Consider the following 23,651-nt stretch of genomic DNA (forward strand, 5'->3'; position numbering starts at 1 on the left):
AGCCAGACTTCCTGGGTTTGAATTCTGGCTCTGCTTGTTGCTAGGTCTGTGATTTAGGCCAAGATATGTAAACCTCTTTATCCTCATCTGTAAATAAAGATAATAATGGCTCCCCATAAGATTGTTGTGAAGATTAATTAGAACAGTGCCACAATGCATAGTAAGCACTCAAAAGGATTATGCAGTAGCATCATTAAATTTCACCAAGTTTTGACAAATAATGTAACATTGCTGACTTGATTTAATGTTCCACCAAAGCAGGCTATATTTTGGAAGCAGGAGAAAATTTCTCACCTTGTAATCTTCATTTACAGACATGAAAATGAGAACTGATGATACTTATAAGACATTTCCACTTTTTAATCAGTGTTTCAGCATCATAGTCTTAGTTAATTATCTTCCTGTTTAGGTCACAGTGCTGTCGATATCACCAAGGTGGCTAGAAGACACCGCATGTCTCCTTTTCCTCTAACATCTATGGACAAAGCCTTCATCACAGTCCTGGAGATGACTCCGGTGCTTGGGACAGAAATCATCAACTACCGAGGTACTGTTATATTTGCCCATTGCCTTTTCTTTTCATTTTTTTCCAAGTAAGATTCATATAATGTTAATACATGGTTTTCCTGAAAGAGAAAGGTTATTAACCATTATCACAATTACTATCATCATTCTTTTTGCTTTTTTGCTTCTTATTTCTCGTCAACTCTAAGATCAATATTAATGGTATACAGAGTAAACCACCCATAAAACTTCCTTTTCATTAAAAATGAAGGAAAACAATCAACTATGTTTACCCTGTTTGTCAAAATACCAATACTCTAAATTAAAGAAACAGTTATCAGCACTGAGTGAGGAAAATAGTTAACTCTGAGTCTGCCTGATGTCCTTCTGTCAGAAATGAGAGATAATAAATGTGTCTCCTAACCATGTTTTCTTTTGTGGAAAACATCTTTTTAATTTTTTTTTTTTTTTTTTTTTTTTTTCAACGTTTATTTATTTTTGGGACAGAGAGAGACAGAGCATGAACGGGGGAGGGGCAGAGAGAGAGGGAGACACAGAATCGGAAACAGGCTCCAGGCTCTGAGCCATCAGCCCAGAGCCCGACGCGGGGCTCGAACTCACAGACCGCGAGATCGTGACCTGGCTGAAGTCGGACGCTTAACCGACTGCGCCACCCAGGCGCCCCATGGAAAACATCTTTTTAAATGTAAAATATAAAATATATATTAATTTATTCATGGATCACTGAACAACCAGTCTGACCTCAGTTTTTCTGCTTCATCCATCTTCTCATTTTCAATGAGAGCATATAAGCTCTTAGTTTAATAGCACATAGAGACCAGCCTGTGAAAAGACAACGAAAAGGTAGTATTCCCCAGTGTTTTCAGTTTTTAATCAACCATTTCCCTTTCTAAATATTCAGATAGAAGTTTTAGTGCAATTGGAATAAAATACAGTTTCTTAATTGTTTTTGTTATGCAGATAAACACAAAAGGATTGATTTTACAAATAAAGGACTTCATTCATAGATCATAAAATATTCAAACTTCAATGAACATTAGAGAGCATCTATACAAACACCATAATTTTTCTGCAAGGACACTCAGATTCAGACCAGCAGAAAAGGAATAGGACTAAAGTTCAAGACTTAAATTCATCTTTTTACTACATGATAGTGCTCTTCTTTCAGTATTAAAATATAAAAAATGATAGAAAACATAAAAAATTCTGTTTAAATTAAAAGGTCTGTGGAGCACCTACCTCACTTGGGAGAGCATGTGACTCTTGATCCCGGGGTCATTAGTTCAAACCCCATGTGGGGTGTAGAGTACTTCAATAAATAAAACTTTTTTTTAAAAAGGTCAGCTTTTCAGGGCGCCTGGGTGGCTCAATCGGTTAAGCGTCTGACTTCGGCTCAGGTCATGATTTCACGGTTTGTGGTTCGAGCCCCACATCAGGCTCTGTGCTGACAGCTCAGAGCCTGGAGCCTGCTTCAGATCCTGTGTTTCCCTCTCTCTCTGGCCCTCCCCCGCTCATGATCTGTCTCACTCTCTCTCTCAAAAATAAATAAACATTAAAAAAAATTTAATAAAAAGAACGGTCAGGTTTTTTTGTTTTTTTTTTTCAGTAATCTCTACACCACACGTGGGGCTCAAACTCATGACCCTGAGATCAAGAGTCACATGCTCTTTCAACTGAGCCAACCAGATAAGAAACGAAACAGGTGAACATAGGGGAAGGAAAAGAGAGAGAGAAAGAGAGATAAGGAGGCAAACCATAAGAGACTCTTAACTATAGAGAACAAACTGAGGGTTGATGGAAAGAGGTGGATGGGGGAATGGGCCAAATGGGTGAGGGATATTAAGGAAGGCACTTGTGATGAGCATTGGGTGTTATATGTAAGTGATGAATCACTAAATTCTACACTTGAAACCAATTTTACCGTATATTTTAACTAACTAGAATTTTTTTTTTTTAATTTTTTTTTCAACGTTTTTTTATTTATTTTTGGTACAGAGAGAGACAGAGCATGAACGGGGGAGGGGCAGAGAGAGAGAGGGAGACACAGAATCGGAAACAGGCTCCAGGCTCTGAGCCATCAGCCCAGAGCCCGACGCGGGGCTCCAACTCCCGGACCGCAAGATCGTGACCTGGCTGAAGTCGGACGCTTAACCGACTGCGCCACCCAGGCGCCCCGCTAACTAACTAGAATTTAAATAAAAACTTGAGGAAAAAGGCTTAAAACTAGTGAAATACTAAGTGCCCAATTCTGTCTCCTTGGTCCTTGACCCTACTTCAACAAAAGTTGTTTTTATATAGTTATAATCTTTGACTTTCATTCTTTTAAATATGTGTATATCATCAGGCTGAGACCTTTTCTTTTATTTCTGTTTTACTCATTAAAGGAAGTAAAGACTTAAAAACTGTCTAGAGTGCAAAATTAACAACTAGCTCTATGATTTCAGAAATCAATTTTAGTGAAATAGGTTTCTTTATATTATTAAAAGCAAAATATTCAGATATTTTTATATCAACATCAATACATTTTCAGAAAATGTAAATATAAACTTAAGCTGGAAAAAAGTTTAATACTTTACCTATTATAAAAATAAGTTAACCATCACTGGCTTGTTATAATTTTAGGAGAGTTTCCCTTAACATCACTCCTTAGGATAATCTCACTGTGTATGCCAAGTTACATTTAAACAAATTCTAGTCATTCTAAGGAGAAAACAGAACTGAAAATGACCCATTTTTATTTTTCTTTTAGGAAAAAAAATGCTGTTGCATGGATTCTCTTTCCCTTCATGTGCTTGTTTCCTCTTCATTTATACATTAAATCAGTTGTCACTCATAAGGAAGCAGACTCTTCATGGATGGTTAACTTCCTTGTCAAGTGTTTCCAACCATGATGATAAAAAATAATAGTGAGGTTTGCATTCAGCCTTTGAGTTGGATCAAACTCAATTTTTAATGCAAAAGAGCATTGTAATTAAACCTCCTAGGCATTTTAGTTAGGTGTTTAAACAACAATACTATATATAGAAACATATTCAGTTTGTTCAACATATATTTACTAAACATCTGCTAAACGTCAGGTACTATGTTAGGTCCTGGATATACAAAGATAAATAAAACAAAACTCCTGCCCCATGGATCTCACTGTAGTATAGGAGAGAGACAGATAAATAATGTGGTACTTGTCTCTTTTATTGGCTCTTACAGGCTTGCCTTCGCTTTTCAATTCCTTAAATATAAACGTTCTTTGGAGTTTTTGTCTTTGACCCTTTTCAGATCTTACACATTTACCTAGGATAACCCGATGAGTGTCACATATTATGTGATTTCTAGGTCTAGATCACTTCCCAGAGCTTGCCTGAACTCCAGACTCGTACATCAAATGAATACCTGCTGCTCATAAATATAATATGACCAATACTAAACTTATTTTCTTTACCCCCACATGTTTCTTCTACATCCTCTGGAATCCATCCCTTGTTCTCCATCCCCACTGCTGTTGATTTAGATTAGGTCTTTATTATTAACATCCAAGGTTATTGTAATTGATTCACCTAACCCAGTTAGCATCCTTCCAATCCATTCTCCAATTTGATGCTAAAGTACAGACATACCTCAGAGATATTGCAGGTGTTCCAGACCACTACAAAATAAAGTGAATATTGTAATAAAGCAAGAAAGTAAAATGAATTTTTCAATTTTCCATTGTATATAAAAAATTGTCTATGCTATATGAATTCTGTTAAATGTGCAATAGCATGTCAAATGTACTTGCATTTTTTTAAGTTTTTATTTAAAATTTAGTTAACATATAGTATAATATTTGTTTCAGGAGTACAGTTTGGTGATTTGTCACTTACATATAATACCCAGTGCTCATCTCAACCAGTGCCCTCCTTGATATCCATCACCCATCTAGCCCATACCCCCGCCCACCTTCCCTCAAGAAACCCTCAGAGGGTTAAGAGTCTTTTATGGTTTGCCTCCCTCTCTCTTTTCCCGCTGCCCTATGTTCATCTATTTTGTTTTTTAAATTCCACATATGAATGAAATCATATGGTATTTGTCATTTTCTGACTTACTTATTTCACTTAACATAATACATTGTATCTCCATGCACATCATTGCAAATGGCAAGATTTCATTCTTTTTGATGGCTGAGTAATATTCCTCTGTGTGTGTGTTTCCACAATTTGGCTATTATTGATAATGCTGCTATAAACATCAGGGTACATGTGCTCCTTCGAATCAGTATATTTATATCCTTTGGGTAAATACCTAGTAGGGCAATTTCTGTGTCATTGGGTAGTTCTATTTTTGACCTTTTTTTGAAGTTTATTTATTTATTGTGATAGAGAGCATGAGCAGGGAAGGGGCAGAGAGAGAAGAAGAGAGAAGATTCCAAGCAGGCTCCGCACTCTCAGCACAAAGCGCAACACAGGGCTTGAACCCATGAACCATAAGATCATGACCTGAGCCGAAATCAAGAGTTGGAAACTTAACCAACTGAGCCACCCAGGCGCCCCCTATTTTTAACTTTTTGAGGAACCTCCATGCTGTTTTCCAAAGTGGTTGCATCACTTTGCATTCCTACCAACAGTGTAAGAGGGTTCCCCTTTCTCCACATCCTTGCCAACATCTGTTGTTTCCTGTGTTGTTAATTTTAGACATTCTGACAGGTGTAAGTTGGTGTCTTATCATGGTCTTGATTTGTATTTCCCTGATGATGAGTGATATTGAGCATTTTTTCATGTGTCCGTTAGCCATTGGTATGTCTTCTTTGGAAAAATGTCTATTCATATCTTCTTCCCATTTCTTAACTGGATTATTTGTTTCTTGGGTGTTCGGTTTGATAAGTTCTTTATAAATACTGGAAGTTACCCTTCATCAGATCTATCATTTGCAAATATCTTCTCCCATTCAGTTGGTTGCCTTTTAGTTTTGTTGATTATTTCCTTCGCTGTGCAAAACTTTTTATCTTGATGAAGTCCCAATAGTTCATGTTTGCTTTTGTTTCCCTTGCCTCCAGAAACATGTCTAGTAAGAAGTTGTTACAGCCAATGTCAAAGAGGTTGTTGTCTGTGTTCTCCTCTAGGATTTTGATTGTTTCCCATCTCACATTTAGGTATTTCATCCATTTTGGAGGAATGTGCATACCTTAAATAAAAAATACTGCTTGGGGGGCACCTGGGTGTCTCAGTTGATTAAGCATTTGACTTCATCTCAGGTCATGATCTCGCAGTTCACAACTTCGAGCCCCACATTGGGCTCTGTGCTGACAGCTCAGAGCCTGGAGCCTGCTTCAGATTCTGTCTCTCTCTCTCTCTCTCTCTCTCTCTCTCTGTCTGTCTCTCACACTCTCTTCCCCTCCCCTACTCATGCTCTGTCTCTCTCTCTCTCATAAATAAATAAACATTAAAAAAAATTTTTAATACTGCTGGGGTGCCTGGATGTCTCAGTCCTTTGAGTGTCCAACTCTTGATTCTGTTCATGTCATGATCCTAGGGTCATGGGACTGAACCCCACATAAGATTCTCTCTATCTCTATCTCTGTCTCTATCTCTCTCTCTGCCCATTTCTCCTTCTACCCCTCTCCCCTGCTCATGTTCTCTCTCTCTCAATTTAAAATCAACTTTCTCTCTCTCTCAATTTAAAAAAAATACTGCTGAAGTATGCTAATCATCATCTGAGCTTTCAGCAAGTCATAATCTTTTTGCTGGTAGAGGGTCTCATCTTGATGTTGATGGCTATTGACTGATCAGGATGGTGGTTGCTGAAGGTTATGGTGGCTGTGGCAATTTCTTAAAATAAGACAACAATAAGTTTTTTGCATCAGTGGATTCTTCCTTTCATGAACAATTTGGCTGTAGCATATGATGCTCTTTGATAGCATTTTTCCCACAGTAGAATTTCTTTCAAAACTGGAGTCAATCCTCTCAAATGTTGCACTGCTTTATCAACTAAGTTTAGGTAATATTCTAAATCTTTTGTTGTCATTTCAACAACATTCACAGCATCTTCACCAGGAGTAGACTCCATCTCAAAAAAGCACTTTCTTTGCTCATGCATAAGAAGCATTCCTCATCAGTTAAAGTTTTATCTTTTTTTTTTCAACGTTTATTTATTTTTGGGACAGAGAGAGACAGAGCATGAACGGGGGAGGGGCAGAGAGAGAGGGAGACACAGAATCAGAAACAGGGTCCAGGCTCTGAGCCATCAGCCCAGAGCCCGACGCGGGGCTCGAACTCACGGACCGCAAGATCGTGACCTGGCTGAAGTCGGACGCTTAACCGACTGCGCCACCCAGGCGCCCTAAAGTTTTATCTTAAGATCTCAACAAATCAGTCTCATTTCCAGACTCCACTTCTGATTCTAGTTCTGCTTTTCCACCACATCTGCAATTACTTCTTCCACTGAAGTCTCAAACCCCTCAAAGTCATCCGTGAGGTTTGGAATCAACTTCTTCCAAACTCCTGTTAATGTTAATACTTTGACCTTTTCCCATGAATCACAAATGTTATTAATGGTATTAAGAATGACGAATCCTTTCCAGAAGGTTTTCAATTAACTTTGCCCAGATCCATCAGAGGAATCATTATCTATGGCAGCTATAGCCTTATGAAATGTATTTCTTAAATAATAAGACTTGAACATCAAAATTACTCCTTGATCCATGGGCTGAAGAATGGATGTTGTGTTAGCAGTCCCTAAAACAACATTAATCTCATTATACATCTCCATAAGAGCTCTTGGGTGACCAGGTACATTGTCAGTGAGCAGTAATATTTGAAAGGAATCTTTTTTTTCTGAGCAGTAGCTCATAACAATGGGCTTAAAATATTCATATTATGCCATGTTATAAACCACTGTGCTGTCATCCAGGCTTTGTTGTTCCATTAATAGAGCACAGGCAGAGTAGATTTAGCATAATTCTTAACGGACCTAGGATTTTTGCAATGCTTACTGAGCATTGGCCTCAACTTAAAGTCACCAGCTGCATTATTCCCTGACAAAAGAGTCGACCTGTCCTTTGAAACTTTGAAGCCAGACATTGACCTCTCTCCTCTATAACTCTGAAAGTCCTAGATGGCATCTCCTTCCAATAGAAAGCTGTTTAGTCTACATTGAAAATATGTTGTTAGGTGCAGCCACCTTCATGAATTATCTTAGCTAGGTCTTCTGGAGAACTTGCTGCAGCTTCTACATCAGCACTTGCTGCCTTACCTTGCACTTTCATGTTGTAGAGATGGCTTCTTTCTTTAAACCTCATTAGCTGACCTCTGCTAGCTTAAACTTTCCTTCTGCAGCTTCCTCATCTCTCTCAGTGTTACAGATGTGAAAAGAGTTAGGGCCTTGCTCTGGATTAGGTTTGAACCTAAGGGAATGTTGTAGCTGATTTGATCTTCTATCCAGAACCTTCATAGTTCATTTTTATTTCAGGTAGATGCACCTCTAACTATTGAATTTCATCCACTGATCACTGAGTAGGAAAAGTATGGGGACTAGGGCAGGGGAGACTGAAAGGCCTCCACAATTCTCTGAAATCCTGAATATTTTGCCTGTGAAAATTCTCCGACACCTACAATTATAGAAGCCCATAGAGGAGAGCCCATGATTCCTAAGAAATGTTCAGAACCATTGAATCTGTGAAGCAATTTGAAACTGTAACATCTCTAAAAAAAATTTTTTTATGTCTGAGAAGATTCAACAATAATTCCAGAAAACTAAGGATAAATCATATACAGAAATGCTGGAAGTGATTGCCGTCAAGGTCAAAGACATAGGGTAACTCTATGAAGGAATTTTAGAGTATAATACATGAAATACTTATAATGTTATAGAAAGAAGGTAATTTGGAAATCAAGTAGTCTCTCTTACTTTAAAGATAAGGGAAATTAAGACCAAAGAAGTATAATAATGTTCTTAAAGTTGGACACATAGTTATGTTTGAAGCCTAGGGTAACCTAGGATTCTTGACTCGTAGTCTGCTGTTCATTCCACTATAGCATACTACATCTCAAATCAATATGAAAATTATTCTTCTAAAACAAGTGCCTACATGTGCATTTATGTGCAAAGTATTGTTCATTTGTTTTAATCTTTTTGGACTACAGATGAATTTTCTGTTGTCTGTGGCCTATTCTTTAACATATCTACTATTTTCAGTTCCTGTCTGCAAGCAAGGCCTTTAAAGAGCAAGTGCTCCACTGATTATAAATACCTTCCTTTGGTTTCTTGGGAGAGGCATACCTGGTGTAACAATGGATGATAGTATTTGTAAGACTACCACATATGATTCATCCTCTTTGCTTGTAAAATGCATGGCGTTTGGAGCACTTGGGTGGCTCAGTCGGTTTTGCATCCAACTTTGGGTCAGGTCATGATCTCACAGTTCATGAATTCCAGCCCTGCATCAGGCTCTGTGCTGACAGCTCAGAACCTAGAGCCTGCTTCAGATTCTGTGCTTCTCTCTCTCTGCCCCGGATTCTGTGCTCCTTCTCTCTCTGCGCCCCCCTCTCAAAAATAAATAGACATTTAAGAAAAAAAATTTTTAATAAAATAGAAGGAATGATGTGAATAAATTACAACTTTACATTTGCTACAGTACCAGCCCCTTACTGTAAAGCAGATTTAAATATTCTGGCATCATTCCTTGTAATTCCCAATCTCTTTCACTTAATGATGGAAAAACTTGAGCTTTCAAGAGAAAGAATTCTGCTTTCTTAGGAGCATTATTTTAGATTACATTATCTAGGCATTCTTATTTAAAATTACATTACCAAAGATTTTAGCATCTCTGACTTGGGTTCTTTGTTTTTCCATAAAGGACTTAAGCAATTCTAGTCAAGGAACCTGTAAGCTTTTCTGCTGGAACTAGTTTGAGACAGTAAAGTATCTTTTTTATAATGCTGACCACAGCAGAGGGACTGCCCCCTGTCTCTAACATAGTAGTTAGATAACTGCATATCTTCAGGCAGTGATCTAACGCAGAAATTCACTGCCCTCTTGAAGAAATTCAGAAGCCCCTAATTCCAAGTGGTAGGAGGTTCTCACCAAAGTGGTTCAGACATCACGCTAGGAATTCATTAATTCCTCCTGACAGTTCAGAGGCTGTCAGAAAATAAGGAAAAAGGAAGCAAGATATACTGCAAGTAGCTTTGCCATCAAACATACTCTCTACTTGCTTTGCTTTTTAAGTAGCTGAGAGACCTTGGGCAAGCTATATAACCTTTCAGAATCTTATTTCCCTCCTACATAAAAATAGAAATAATATCCACCCAATAAGGTCATTGTGATGTCCTGTTAAAGGAAAGAATATGTATAAATCATCTAGTTTTCACTAAGCTGTCCTATTTGGAATTTAGTAACTGATTTTCTCCCCTTCCTTCTACATGTTGGAATTCCAAAATCATAGCCTTAGAATAAGCACATTGTAAATTACGAAGTCAAAGCTAGAATTCCTTGGTTCAGCTGCAGTTGTTGATCCACATTAACAATCTCTGGATCCCTATGCATTTTGTTGTAACTTGTTTTATATTTTCCACTCACCCAGGTCTTTCAGGCCTGTGCTTCCTACCTAATTAGAAAATTAAACAGTAGTTTTCACTGTTTTTCTGCTAATTTCTGGTTGAGCTTTATAAAATTAAAGCAAAGAATTGAGATAGTTATATTTTAAAAAGTTTGAGAAAGATATATTTTTATTATCCAAATTACTACCGCATTTCTACCTCCACCTAGTAAGGTCTTCACCTAGGATGATCCTGTTTACCTGCAGGTATCTTTCTAGGAATTGGTCTGTGTTGGCATTTGCTGTAGGTTTTTCCATTAATGTGGCTGCTTGAATTCATTCATAATTCCTTTCGGTTTGTCTCATCTTTTTAGACTCTTTAGTCCATAAACTTCATTACACTTCTAAAATGTGTACATCTCATTAAATCCTTCTATTTATGCTTCTGATTGCATCATTCCCTTTATACTTCTCCCTGCATTCCTCAAATATGAACATCCTTATCTATGTATTTGTGAAGTGTGTGTGCATATATGTGTTTATACGCACGTAAGCACAACATCTAGAGAATATGCTCTTTTTCATATCCAAAGATTATGATTATATTACCCATCTGTTCTCTGTATTTGTGCTTTCAGGTACTATTTTCCTCCAATATTGTGGGTATAACCCACATGGGCTGTTATCATAGTAGTCACAAGGCCCCTTTGTTTGGGGAAGTTATTTTTATGGTTATATAATTGAGTAAAATTAACTCCCATAGGAATAAGACCTATAACATTGGCCTAATTATCCCTATGTTGCAACCAGGTAGACTTATCTTCCTATTTCATACTTTCCTCTATGCATACCATCATATATTTCCATACATGTATCCTCTTTTTTAAAATAAAGCGTATCATAAATATATCTCATTTTAGCAATTTCGATAGAAAATAATGTATATTTAATCAAAAAAGTAAGAAGGAGTTTTACTGATGTTTAAGTTAATTTACGCAGCTCTATTGAATATATCTGAGGTTAAAACAAGATAAAGTCTTTAAATATGATTCTTAGTTTTCCATTCTTTATGGATACCTCATTATCCTTTCACATTTTAAGTATGTATGCTTTATTTGACATAATTTACTTATCAGTCTTTTTATTCAGTATCTATTTTGAAGTGCCATAGTCTATGTTAAAACTGTAAAGTTATGACTGGTGCAGCCACTCTGGAAAACACTGTGGAGGTTCCTCAAAAAATATTAACTACCCTCCAACCTAGCAATAGCACTACTAGGAATTTATCCAAAGGATACAGGAGTGCTGATTCATAGGGGCACATGTACCCCGGTGTTTATAGCAGCGCTTTCAACAATAGCCAAATTATGGAAAGAGCCTAAATGTCCATCAACTGATGAATGGATAAAGAAGATGTGGTTTATATATACAATGGAATACTATTTGGCAATGAGAAAGAATGAAATCATGCCATTTGCAGCAACATGGATGGAACTGGAAAGTATTATGCTAAGTCAAATAAGTCAGTCAGAGAAAGACAGATATCATATGTTTTCACTCATATGTGGATCCTGAGAAACTTAACAGAAGACCATGGGGGAGGGGAAGGGGAAAAATAGTTAACAAACAGGGAGGGAGGGAGGCAAACCATGAGACTCTTAAATACAGAGAACAAACTGAGGGTGGATGGGGGGGATGAGGGAGAGGGGGAAATGGCTGATGGGCATTGAGGAAGGAACTTGTTGGGATGAACACTGGGTGTTGTGTGTAAACGATGAACCACGGGAATCTACCCCCAAAACCAAGAGCATATTTTACACACTGTATGTTAGCCATTTGATAATAAATTATATTAAAAAAAAAAAGAAAATGGTATACTCCAAAAAAACCATTATGATTCAGAATACAAGCAATGGCAAAATGTTTCCATTAAAATGGAACAAAATTAGAATTTTTTAATGTTTATTTATTTTTGAGAGAGAGAAAGAGAGCCAAAGTCAGATATTTAACTGACTGAGCCACCCAGACACCCCAAGCCACCAGTAATTTTTGAAAGTCAATATCATAGTTGGTAATTTTATTATTTATTTCTTCTTGCATTCCATCTAGGAGCTTTATTTTATCATGTATTTTTTTCTTTTTATAAAATACTTCTTGCATATTTTGCCTTTCTTTTTTTAATGAATTTTTCTTCAAATGTTTATTATGAGGGAAAGAACACACAGGAGCGCATGCCAGTGGGGGAGGGGCAGGGAGAGAGAGAGGGAGAGAGAGAATCCCAAGCAGGCTCCATGCTTAGCATGGAGGCTGAGACAGGTCTGGATCTCACAACAATGAGATCATGACCTGAGCCAAAATCAAGAGTGGGACACTTACCCAAGTGAGCCATCCAGGCACCCCCTTTCTTTTAATAACCATGGCAATATCCTGATAGAGGACCAATGTTGAAAAAATTAGAAATAATTTTTAGTATAGTAGGATATGTAGTTCAAAATTATGGAAATTAGAGTAAAAAAATTCTCTTTTCCTGTGGAGCACTTGACAATTTCTAGGACAGTGATTGAGAAATTACCAATAAAGAAAAGTTTAAATAGTTCAAACTATACAAAAAACATTTTGTTTATTTACTTGTACCAAATCCTAACCATCAAATTCACCCCTTGGACTTAAGTGCTACCCATTTACCAGTGACACCCTATTTATTTGACCTGGGTGTGGCAAAGTTTCCATGATTAAGTACTAAAAGAAGTGAGCACTTACTCTCAACTGAAACATTTTCTGTGACCTTAAGAACACTTTATATATATTTTTTAAGTACTTCTCCTAAACTTTTTTATTTTAGTCAAGTTAAATGCTTTTTACAGTTACACAGTTGTTATTTTTAAAACTTAATATTTTACATATAGAAATGAATATAGGTGACACAGATGTGGGTTATCATACTCAGTAATAAAATAGATATCATGAAACCACAATACAACTTAAGAATTAATTTGTTACCAATTGCATTGCATCTTTTTTTATTGCTAAATCATGACAATCATTTCTGGTAATCATAACACTTGCATTTATTCCAAATTCTGTAACTTTGCACAAAGCTTATTTTTATTTTATGACATAAGAACCATAACATAATATTTGTCCTTACTCATTGCTTTGGCAGGTAATGAGCATCCCTAGATGAAAAAATACAAATACACAACATAATGCCCCTTTGAACAAGCTGTATATTTTTAAAGCATAGAGATTTTCATTGTACTACTCCATAACCATGACTTCTGGAGTAACTAGAGAGTAATTAATGTACTTGCTTTCATCATAGGGATATTCACCTCTCAATCATTCACTCCTTTTCAGTTTATACATGAAACTTTCACATAAATGAAGACTATAATGCATAAATGAGATCTATAGCGTACCAAAATGTTGTCTAGTCTTTCAAATATATAGTGAATATATGGAGAATAAATTATATTGGGATAGGTTGGAGGGGATCCACCATGTTAAATATTTAGTATCTGTTAAATAATCAAGAAGCCTTCTGTACATATGCTTTACTTCATTTTAAGGTTCTTTTTTAATGCTGTAACAACTCAAATCTTCATATGCTTCACCTTTCCTCTTAATCCCTAGCCTTAACTAATATCTAATATTGTTCCTACCAATAAAAATAAGGTAAAAACAGAGAGGGAGGCAAACCATAACAAACTGAAGGCTGCTGGAGGGGTATTGGGTGGAGAGAGGGGAAAATGAGTGATGGGCATTAAGGAGGGCACTTGTTGGGATGCGCACTGGATGTTATGTGTAAGTGATGAATCCCTGAATTCTCCTGAAGCCATTACTACACTATATGTTAACTAACTTGGATTTAAATAAAAATTTAAAAATAAATAAATAAATAATATTGTTCCTACCAACAGTCATTTGGCCTGAGTAAGCATATGGTATCAAACCTGCCTTCTCAACTGTTTTGGTGACTACAATGGATAGCCATTAAGTCAAAAGTATCCTTCAGTAGCCTCTCACTAGATTGGATGGGATGGTGGTTTTTAAATGTTGCAGTATCAGTGCTGTCACAATGCACTTAAGTAAGCTTTTGAGGAATTTATAATCAACAGCAAACTGATTTATATCCATGTTTTATAAGAGGAAGTCTTAGACAATATATTTTCTCTTCAGCCTTCTGTTATCTGCCACATTCTTCCTATACTCCTGATTCATAAAACTGATAGTTTTATGCTATGAATCATGATCTTTATGATAAGTTCTATGAATATGATAGATCTTAACCAAAGTGAGGACAAGGAATCAATTTCCCAGACCACTGAACTCAGAGTTGCCCCTTGACTTCCTCCACAGCCTTCTTAGAACTAACAACACAGTGAACTTTACAGCTGTGAAATCATTTCAATAAGTGACTTTGAAAAATTAAGATGCTTTTCCTTCTTATATCCAAAAGTCATTTGGGTATCCTAACATCTTAAGTTAGACACCTAAATTTAGACATCTAAATTTAGATTTATATATATATATATAAATATTTTATATATATATATATATATAAAATCTGGGCCAGAATAAATGTCCATCCAAACAAATTAAATATACTACTTTTACCATTTAGATAATATATTTGGATTCAATGCTTACAAATCATACTCAACTTTATAAATAGCTCTCTGTTTTGATTTCCTTCTATATATGTCCATTGTCAACCATTTTAATCTGTAAAGACTCTTTCTGAAGATATTTTTAGGCCAGTCATCCCAGTGTAAAAAAGCTAGCACTCCAAAGAGTAGAGAATTTGTTTATGACTACTATTATTTGGGAAGCTGACTTGTATATAAGTATCTTGCTGACTACATAAAAATTCTATCACCTTATAACCAAGCATACTACACAAAACAGTGTAAATCATCAACTAATCTTTTCCATTCCTTTCTTCTTATCAACCTCTTGATTACTTAATTGTATATATGGACAAGCGTCCCCAGTGATACATAGCCCTACCTTTAAAATTTTTGATCTCCACAGAATCTAGAAATTTGCATTTGTTATCATCTTCATCTTTATCAAATTTTATATGTTCTTTATTATATAGAACTTAGAGAATACTGTGTGGGGGGAATGGTAGAACAGAATGGATATTATGTCCTCAGATTCTGAATATACAGGACCATAACTTCTTGGCACACCACCTAACTTTCTACAACTGAAATGCTCACTGCAGACTGTGAAGGTTGTAAACTCCCACCACCAAATATTCCTAAGAAAGCATATTAGTTATATTAATTATATATTGGGGAAACTGTTTTGCTTATTATAAATGGAGCTCTCATTGGACTGGAGAGAATGGGAAAAAGGAATTTTGCTCAGGTCTTCCTGAAATCATATATTTTGCACAGCTTCAGCTGCTCACTGTGGCTTCTTTACCAAATGATAAACTTAAAACAGTCATAATACCTACTTGAGAAGTTACTCCTGCCTGGTTCCAATTCAAGTTTGAAGGCTGAGACTCCTTTTCTAACATCACAAGCCCAAAGTTTATTCAACATTAATACTTGGGCTCCACCTATGGGCAAAGAGAAGGGACAATTTAACATGTAGGTAAGTGTATGTAAAAATATCCCATGTGATTTGCAGCACTACTGTATACTCTTTAAGTTCCCAAATAGATCATCTGGTCACATAATGAGTGAAGTCTAATATTGACTGATTGAAAAAGCTATCAATTATTTAGTCCTGAACCCTCCTGAGAGATGTGGGTAGAGTTTCTTTTGTAGCTGAGAGGTGTGTCTAATATATATTCCTTCTGTTCTCTCGTATCTTCTGCCAGCTGGTAGCCTAGACCATTTTTCAATCAACTGCCTATTTTTCTCCCAATCCTTTCCCTTGCCCTAGGTTTTTAGACAAAAATTTGAGGTAATGCATGTTTTTCTCTTTGAAGAAATTTTATCTCTGTTGTTAGTTTGATATCAACTCCAAAATCAGAACAAATCCAATAGGGATCAAATTTACCTTAATTAAAGATAGTAACCTCTGTATTTAGCATGAGTCCAAAATAAAAAGATGGTTAATTATATATGTTATTATACCCTTAACTAAATATGAGGCAGTTCTTTCTTTCCAGATGAAATGTTTTATTTTTCTTTCCATGATTCTTGAAGGTCTCTAAAGACTAGATGGTATATGTATGCTACAAATAATGACTTTTCTTGGCTCTTCTAAATATAGTTACATGTTCAAATGAGGTAAATATTCTTATTTTTAAAAACATCTATTATCCTTGCCCTTTATTGAGATATAACTCATATGTTATATAATTCACCCACTTAAAGTATATAGTTCAAGGGTTTTTAGTATATTCATATATAGGTACAACCATCACCACAGTCAATTTTAGAACATTTTCATGTCAAAAAGAACCCCATCCTCGTTAGCTTCCTCCTCTTCCCTTGTCACCCCCATCCAGCCCTAAGCAACTACTAGTCTACTTGCTACTATAGGTTTACCTATTCTGAACATTTTATATAATGGGATCATATAATATGTGGTCTTTTGTAACTGGGTTCTTCTACTTAGTATTTTCAAGATCTATCCATGTTGTAGTATGTATCAGTACTTCATTCCTTTTTTTATTGTATTAAAAAACATTAACATAAAATTTACCATCTTAACCATTATTAATTGTATAATTCTGTGACATTAGGTATATTCACACTGTTGTGAAACATATCTCCAGAACTTTTTCATACTGGATACCTAAGCCTCTACACCCATTAAATAACTCTACTTTTCCCCCTCATCTCAACCCCTGGTAACCACCATTCTACTTTCTGTTTCTAAGAATTTGACTACTTAATACCTCATATAAGCGGAATAATGTAGTTGTCTTTTTGTGGCTGATTTATTTTACTTTGCATAATGTCTTCAAGGTCAGTCCATATTGTATCATGTCACAGTGTATAGAGATATACACCACATTTTGTTTATCCATTCATCCATTGATGGACATTCGGGCTGCTTCTACCTCTTGACTGTTATGAATATTGCTACTATGAATATGAGTGTGAAAATATCTCTTTGAGACTCTGCTTTAAATTCTTTTGGATACATACTCAGAAGGAGAATTGATGGATCATATAGTAGTTCTATTTTTAATTTTTTGAGAAACATTCTTATGGTTTTCCATGGTGGTTGCACTATTTTACAATCCTACCAAGAGTGTATGAGGGTTCCAATTTCTCCACATTCTCATCAACACTTGTTATTTTGGGGTTTTTTTTTTATAGTAGCCATCCTAATAGGTGTGAGGTGATATCTCATTCTGGTTTTGATTTGCATTTCTCTGATGATTAGTGATGTTGAGCATCTTTTCATATGCTTGCTGACTATTTGTATACCATTTTTGGGGAAACATCTGCTCAAGTTTTTTGCCCATTTTTAGTTGGGTTACTTGATCTTTTTGTTGCTGAGTTATAAGAGTTCTTTATATATTCAGGACATTAGCCATTTATCAGATTTGCAAATATATTCTTCCATTCCATCAATTACCTTTTCACTGTGTTGATTATGTCCTTTAATGCACGGAAGTTTTTTTTTCCGATATAATCTTTTTTTAAGTTTTTTATTTTAATTCCAGTATAGTTAACACAGAGTATTATGTTAGTTTCAGGTATACAATATAGTGATTCAACAATGCCATGTATTATGCAGTGCTCATCCTGGTAAGTGTACTCTTTAATCACCATCACCTATTTCACCCATCCCCCCATCTACCTCCCCTCTGGTAACCTTCAGTTTGTTCTCTATAGTTAAGAGTCTGTTTCTTGGTTTGTCTCTCTTTTTTTTCCCCTTTGTTCATTTGTTTTGTTGCTTAAATTCCACATATGAGTGAAATCACATATTATTTGTCTTTTTCCAACTGACTTATTTCACTTAGCATTACACTCTCTAGCTCCATCCATATTGTTGAAAATGGCAAGATGTCATTCTTTTTATGGCTGAATAATATTCCATTGTATGTATGTATACACACACACACACACACACACACACACACACACATATATATATATACCACATCTTCTTTATCCGTTCATCATTCAGTGGACATATGAGCTGCTTCCATAATTTGGCTATTATAAATAATGCTGCAATACACATAAGGGTGCATGTATCCCTTGGAAATAGTTTTTGTATTTTGGGGGGTAAATACCCAGTAGTGATGCACAAAAGTTTTTAAGTTTGATGTAACTCCATTTGTCTATGTTTGCTTTAGTTGCCTACCCTTTGGTGTCATACTCAAGAAATCATTGCCAAAACCAAGAAATAGACTCTTAACTATAGAGAACAAACTGATAGTTACCAGAAGGGAAGTGGGTAGGGGGAATGGGTTAAATAGGTGAAAGGGAGGGGCACCTGGGTGGCTCAGTTGGTTAAGCATACAACTTTGGCTCAGGTCATGATCTCACAGTTCGAGATCGAGTTCGTGAGTTCGAGCCCCGCATCAGGCTCTGTGCTGACCAATCAGAGCCTGCAGCCTGCTTCGAATTCTGTGTCTCCCTCTCTCTCTCTGCCCCTCCCCAACTTGCACTCTGTGTGTCTCTCTCTCAAAAATAAATGAACATTAAAAAAATTATAAAAAATAAAATTTTAAAAATTAGGTGAAAGGGTCGACTTGTTGTCATGAGCTCCAGGTGATGAATGGGTTGAATCACTATACTGTACACTCGAAACTAATATTAACACTGTATGTTAACTGATTGGAATTTAAATAAAAGCTTCTTAAAAATGTGAGGCCCACTTAGATTATTGGGAGAAATGTTTCAATATAAAATCAGAAAATGTTTGAAAAATATAAAACATTTTATGTATTCATCACCATTATTAAAAAAACCATTGCCAAACCCAATGTCATAAAGCTTTTCGTCCATCTTTTCTTCTAAGAGTGATATAGTTTTAGGTTTTATATGTAGTTCTTTAATCCATTTTGAGTTAATTTTTATATATAGTGGAAGATAAGGGTCTGTTCTATTCCATTTGAATTAGTTAAGGCTCTCCAGAGAAACAGAACCGATAGGATATATATATTTATATATACATATACATATATACATATATATATATATACATATACATATATGTGTGTGTGTATATATGGGGGGAGGGAGAGGGATTTATTAGGAGGAATTGGCTCACATGATTATGGATGCTGAGAAGTCTCAGGATATGCCATCTGCAAGCTGGAGACCCAGGAGAACCAGTTATTTTGTAACTGGAAGTTTATACTTCTTAATCTCCTTGTACTATCTTTGAATATTAACTATTACCTTTACTGAGCTATTCATAATCCCAGCAAAGTCATTCTCTTAGAATCTGAGCTAGTGTATAACTTACATTTTCATGAACTACCCTAGGCCAGATTAGTTCCAGGCAAGGAGCCACCCCAGAAGTTTATTGTGATCCTGTCAAATGCCATGGGGCTCACCATCAGGTTCATTTGGTAGTTTATAGTGTATAAGTGAATACAAACTAGACTCTCTGGTTTCACCACTTCCTTGGTCTTACTAAATATAGGTCAGTAGCTTCAGGATATGTCCAGAATAGCTACAACCTTCTAGGAATATCTGAAGCTAAAAATGGCTAAGAATTTCCCCTTCCAATTCATCTGTCACCTCCCTAAAAGGAAAGAGTTAATATCACTGTCACTGTAGATCAGAATACAAAATGAAAAATCTCTCTGTACTTATTTCTAGATCCTGGGATCTGGAAATCAGAGGCCCTACAAAGCCAAAAACAAAAAACAAACAAAGACACCCATTCAGCTCTGGAAGCAATGGAGTTTCCTAAATTATACAAACATCTCCTGTAAATCAAGTCCTATATTACTTACAGTCTCTAGGGACAAGCTTGATGTGTTCCCTCCCCCTCTTCTTCCGTTTCCACTTCCTATTATTCCTTTGCTTCTTTGAAATAATAAGACAGATTCTGACTAGAAGATTTAAGGAATTGGTCATGACTCTTGAAACTCTTATTTTTATTGGCACTGGTTCAAATTCCTAAGCTCTATCTAAAAATGATTATTATCCAGAGTGGTTTGAATAGTCATTTCACAAGGCAGTTTACTGTCCCTCTGCTTAGAGTCAATAATTTTTTAGGTTAATAAAGCCAAAATCAAAGGCTAAAATTCCTTTTCTTTACTTTTCTTAAGAAAAAAAAAACTTGCTTAATGTAAAAACAGCGTATGATCATTGTAGAAAACTTGGAAATTTTCAGAAAAGTATAGCAAAGGGAATAAAAATCATACATAATTCTAAACATACTAAAATAACAAATGCATTACATTTTCATATATGCCTTTCTCTTTTTCTATTGACATGTACACATCTATGTTAACAGAGTTAAGATTGTATACTACATGTATAGTTCTGCATGTGTTTTAAACATATGTCATAAAAATTTTCCTGGCCAGTGAATATTCTTCATAAATATTACTTTAGTTTGCATAATATTTTATCATAAAATAGACCATTGTGTATTTAAATTTCTATATTATTGACCTTTTTATTTCTTTCCTTTTCTTACTAATATAAGCAACTGAAATAAATATGTGCATAAACATTTATCTGTTTTCTTAGGATAGATTTCTAGAAGTGAAATTACTGGGTAAATGAATAGAAAATGTTTAAGAATTGGGTTTTTAAAGAAAATCATCTTTGGGTAGTTAAAGGATTAATGACACATCAAACTCAATACATCTTTGATGACTGTGTAGCCACTCATATTCAGATAATCTCTGCAAGCATAACTATTAATTGACTGAATCTAATCTTTCATTTCAGACATAAGGATACATCTTTTCCTTCTGTCTCCAACTCCTTGGGATAAAAATCAGGAGGTCTAACTGAGCCCATATACAAGCCTTGTCAGACAGGCACACATACCTACCTTGTTTATGACTGCCTGTTTAACCGATTACTCTCAACATCCATATTTTTCTTATATTCTCTTTTTTCAGATGGAATGGGGCGAGTCCTTGCTCAAGATGTGTATGCAAAAGACAACCTACCCCCCTTTCCAGCATCAGTAAAAGATGGCTATGCTGTCCGAGGTAAATATTTTGGGGTTTTTGAGTATCATCATACACTGTATTTTTTTTCCTTCAGATTTTTGACTCAGCCTAGGCACCCAGGGAGTTTTACATTTGTTTCCCCCTTGGTTATCAAAATAATTCAATCACGGATAACAATCTGGATTAAAACTTTTCAGTGAAAGTATTATAGTTACCTGAAAATGCTTGTTGCCAAATAAATATGTGGAGATTGATTGAAACTCTATACTATAATTTATTCTTCTGACCTCTACACATACTGGTAGCAGACAGTCTTGGTCTAGAAGTTTTCCAGATGTTTTCTAGTTGAAAACTATGTGGTCCAAGAAAGAAGAGCAGATTTCCAGCACAGAGATAATGTAGGGTGGTCTTTTCTTCTGCTTTAAACCCAGACATTATTAAGGGCTTCTTAAAAAGCAAGCACGGTTCCCTGGAAGAATTGGATTTCAACGCTCTGAAACCTTACATCGTACCAGCAATTTATACCTTTGGAGTTGCCTGAGATTGCATAAAGGTTAAAAGCAAAATACTAAATAGCAGTTGCCTGCTTAAAGTCTAATCTAAGAACCCAAAATGAAAATGCAAGTGAATTACTTAGAAACTATTATTGGTTATTAACTCAAGGCTGATATCATTGAAGAAATGTCTAAAAACATTTCCCAGTTGACTAGAGCTGTGAAGACAGGTTCCCTTTTAATGGTCCTTTATGAAGTCTCTTACTTGTTTGTTGTTGTTGCTTTTACTCCATCTAGCCATTAAAAAAATTTCCTCTTTTTTATAATTAAATATATTCATTAATCTCCTCCATGTTCCATCACTATCTCTTAGCAGTATCTTTTTGTGTTGGAGACAACATAGCAAATGGTTAAGGTTATGGGCTTTGAAAAGCAAAGTCAGAGTTAATCTGGTTTCAAGTACCGATTCTATCTATGTAACTTTGAGCAAATTACCTAAACTTTTTGAGCTTCAGTTTTCTCCATGATGATAATTATAAAAATACTTACCCCCAACAAGTTGTTGTGAGAATTAAATGAGACCCTAGAAAGCCTTAGTAAAGTATCTGGCACCAAAAACAAGCACACAATAATTGTTTTTTTAAACGTTTGATAATGGTAATTATTATTATCACTATCATTAGTATAATCACATTTCCTTAGATCATCTCTGGAAAGAAAGGTAACATTTATCTGAATTGTTCTCATATTCTACGTAAATAAAGTGGTGGAGAGATTAATTCCTACTAGTGTATTCCTTCACAGGAATACTATCTTAGATGTACCTCATTCAGCTTGATCCCACTAAAGGAGAGTATTTCTGAGAACCTGAATAACAAATCCCTGGCAGCTCTTAGGACTTTTTTTCTTCCAAATGTATTCCTTCTACCGTGCTTATTATAATGAATATTGTCCAGAAAGAAAATTAGTTCAATCTTCTGATAGCCTCATTGGCTCTTGTTGCTTCTTATTCTCCAACTAAAATGTCAGTTCTGTTTTGAATTTATAATTGGTAGCCATATAGGATTACTGTAAAATGACAAGGAATTCTTACTTCCAGAGTAGAACGAACAACTATAGCAGATGAAATACCAAAGGGATAAGAAAGTATTTTTTACATTCTTGATAATATAATATAGGAGAAAGTGAGAAAATAAATTATTGGAGGCAGAATTATTCTCAAACAGAATGTTGTTCTGTGATTTTTACATGAGTTAGCAACAGCTCAATAAAAAGAAATTATGCTCTTAGCTTTTCTAGTTGCCAGAAAGAGTGATTAGCCCACATGAGCCTCAAAAGAGCCTTTCTGCTACTATAGAATCTACTAAAGAAATTTTACTTAAAATTTCCTTTCGGTATCTTATTTTTTCTTTTGATTTGAAGTGGTGGTGTTTTAGTTATTTCACATGCATACACACACACACACACACACACACACACGTGTGCGCACACACGCATGCACACACATACAAACCATCTAAAATAACATCTCACAATATAAAAGGTTTAACAAACTATCATGCTCGTGATTCATTATGTGTTTCCTGTGAAGTGTTGGTAGTGTAGCTATCTCTAAGATACAGAATATGTAACAGAGACATAATACATAACAGATAACCGTTGTGGATAAGGTTCAATCTCAAACTAAGAGTGTTTGATGTGTCTATGTATATATACCAACATCATAATTAAGGCAACAGAAGATATCAGTAAACGAAGAGGCATGGTCCTAGTTTCTGTGTTAGAACACTCCCCACAGGCAGTGTTTGGTAAAGAATATCCTTGAGGCTATTGTTGTGGCTCTCTACCACTCTACTTCGTGTACCTTCTTCTCTCCACCCCTGTCTTCCTTTACTCCCGTTCCTGTCTCCCCACTCCCTTTATTCTCCCTTTTTTCTTCTCCTCTGCCTTTGCCTTAGGCCTTCCAGTAATACCCAGTGGCACCAGTGAGCATTGCTAACCCTGTAGGTGTAAAGAGGTTGCTAACTTGCTCTGGATCACTAAGCATTAGCCA

General features: G+C 35.7%; 1 protein-coding gene across 14 annotated transcripts in view; it reads left to right on the forward strand.

The window, feature by feature from the left end:
• The window catches only part of GPHN (gephyrin), a 628,070-nt gene that overhangs the window by 514,408 nt on the left and 90,011 nt on the right, over nucleotides 1-23,651 (forward strand). For all 14 annotated transcript variants that reach the window (XM_030319344.1, XM_030319345.1, XM_030319348.1 and 11 more), the window contains 2 exons: nucleotides 410-547; nucleotides 21,051-21,143. In XM_030319344.1, coding sequence (XP_030175204.1) covers nucleotides 410-547; nucleotides 21,051-21,143 — 231 coding nt within the window. The remainder of the gene's footprint in view (nucleotides 1-409; nucleotides 548-21,050; nucleotides 21,144-23,651) is intronic.

Source organism: Lynx canadensis, chromosome B3 (genome assembly GCF_007474595.2).
Source record: "Lynx canadensis isolate LIC74 chromosome B3, mLynCan4.pri.v2, whole genome shotgun sequence".
Classification (NCBI taxonomy): Eukaryota; Metazoa; Chordata; class Mammalia; order Carnivora; family Felidae; genus Lynx; species Lynx canadensis.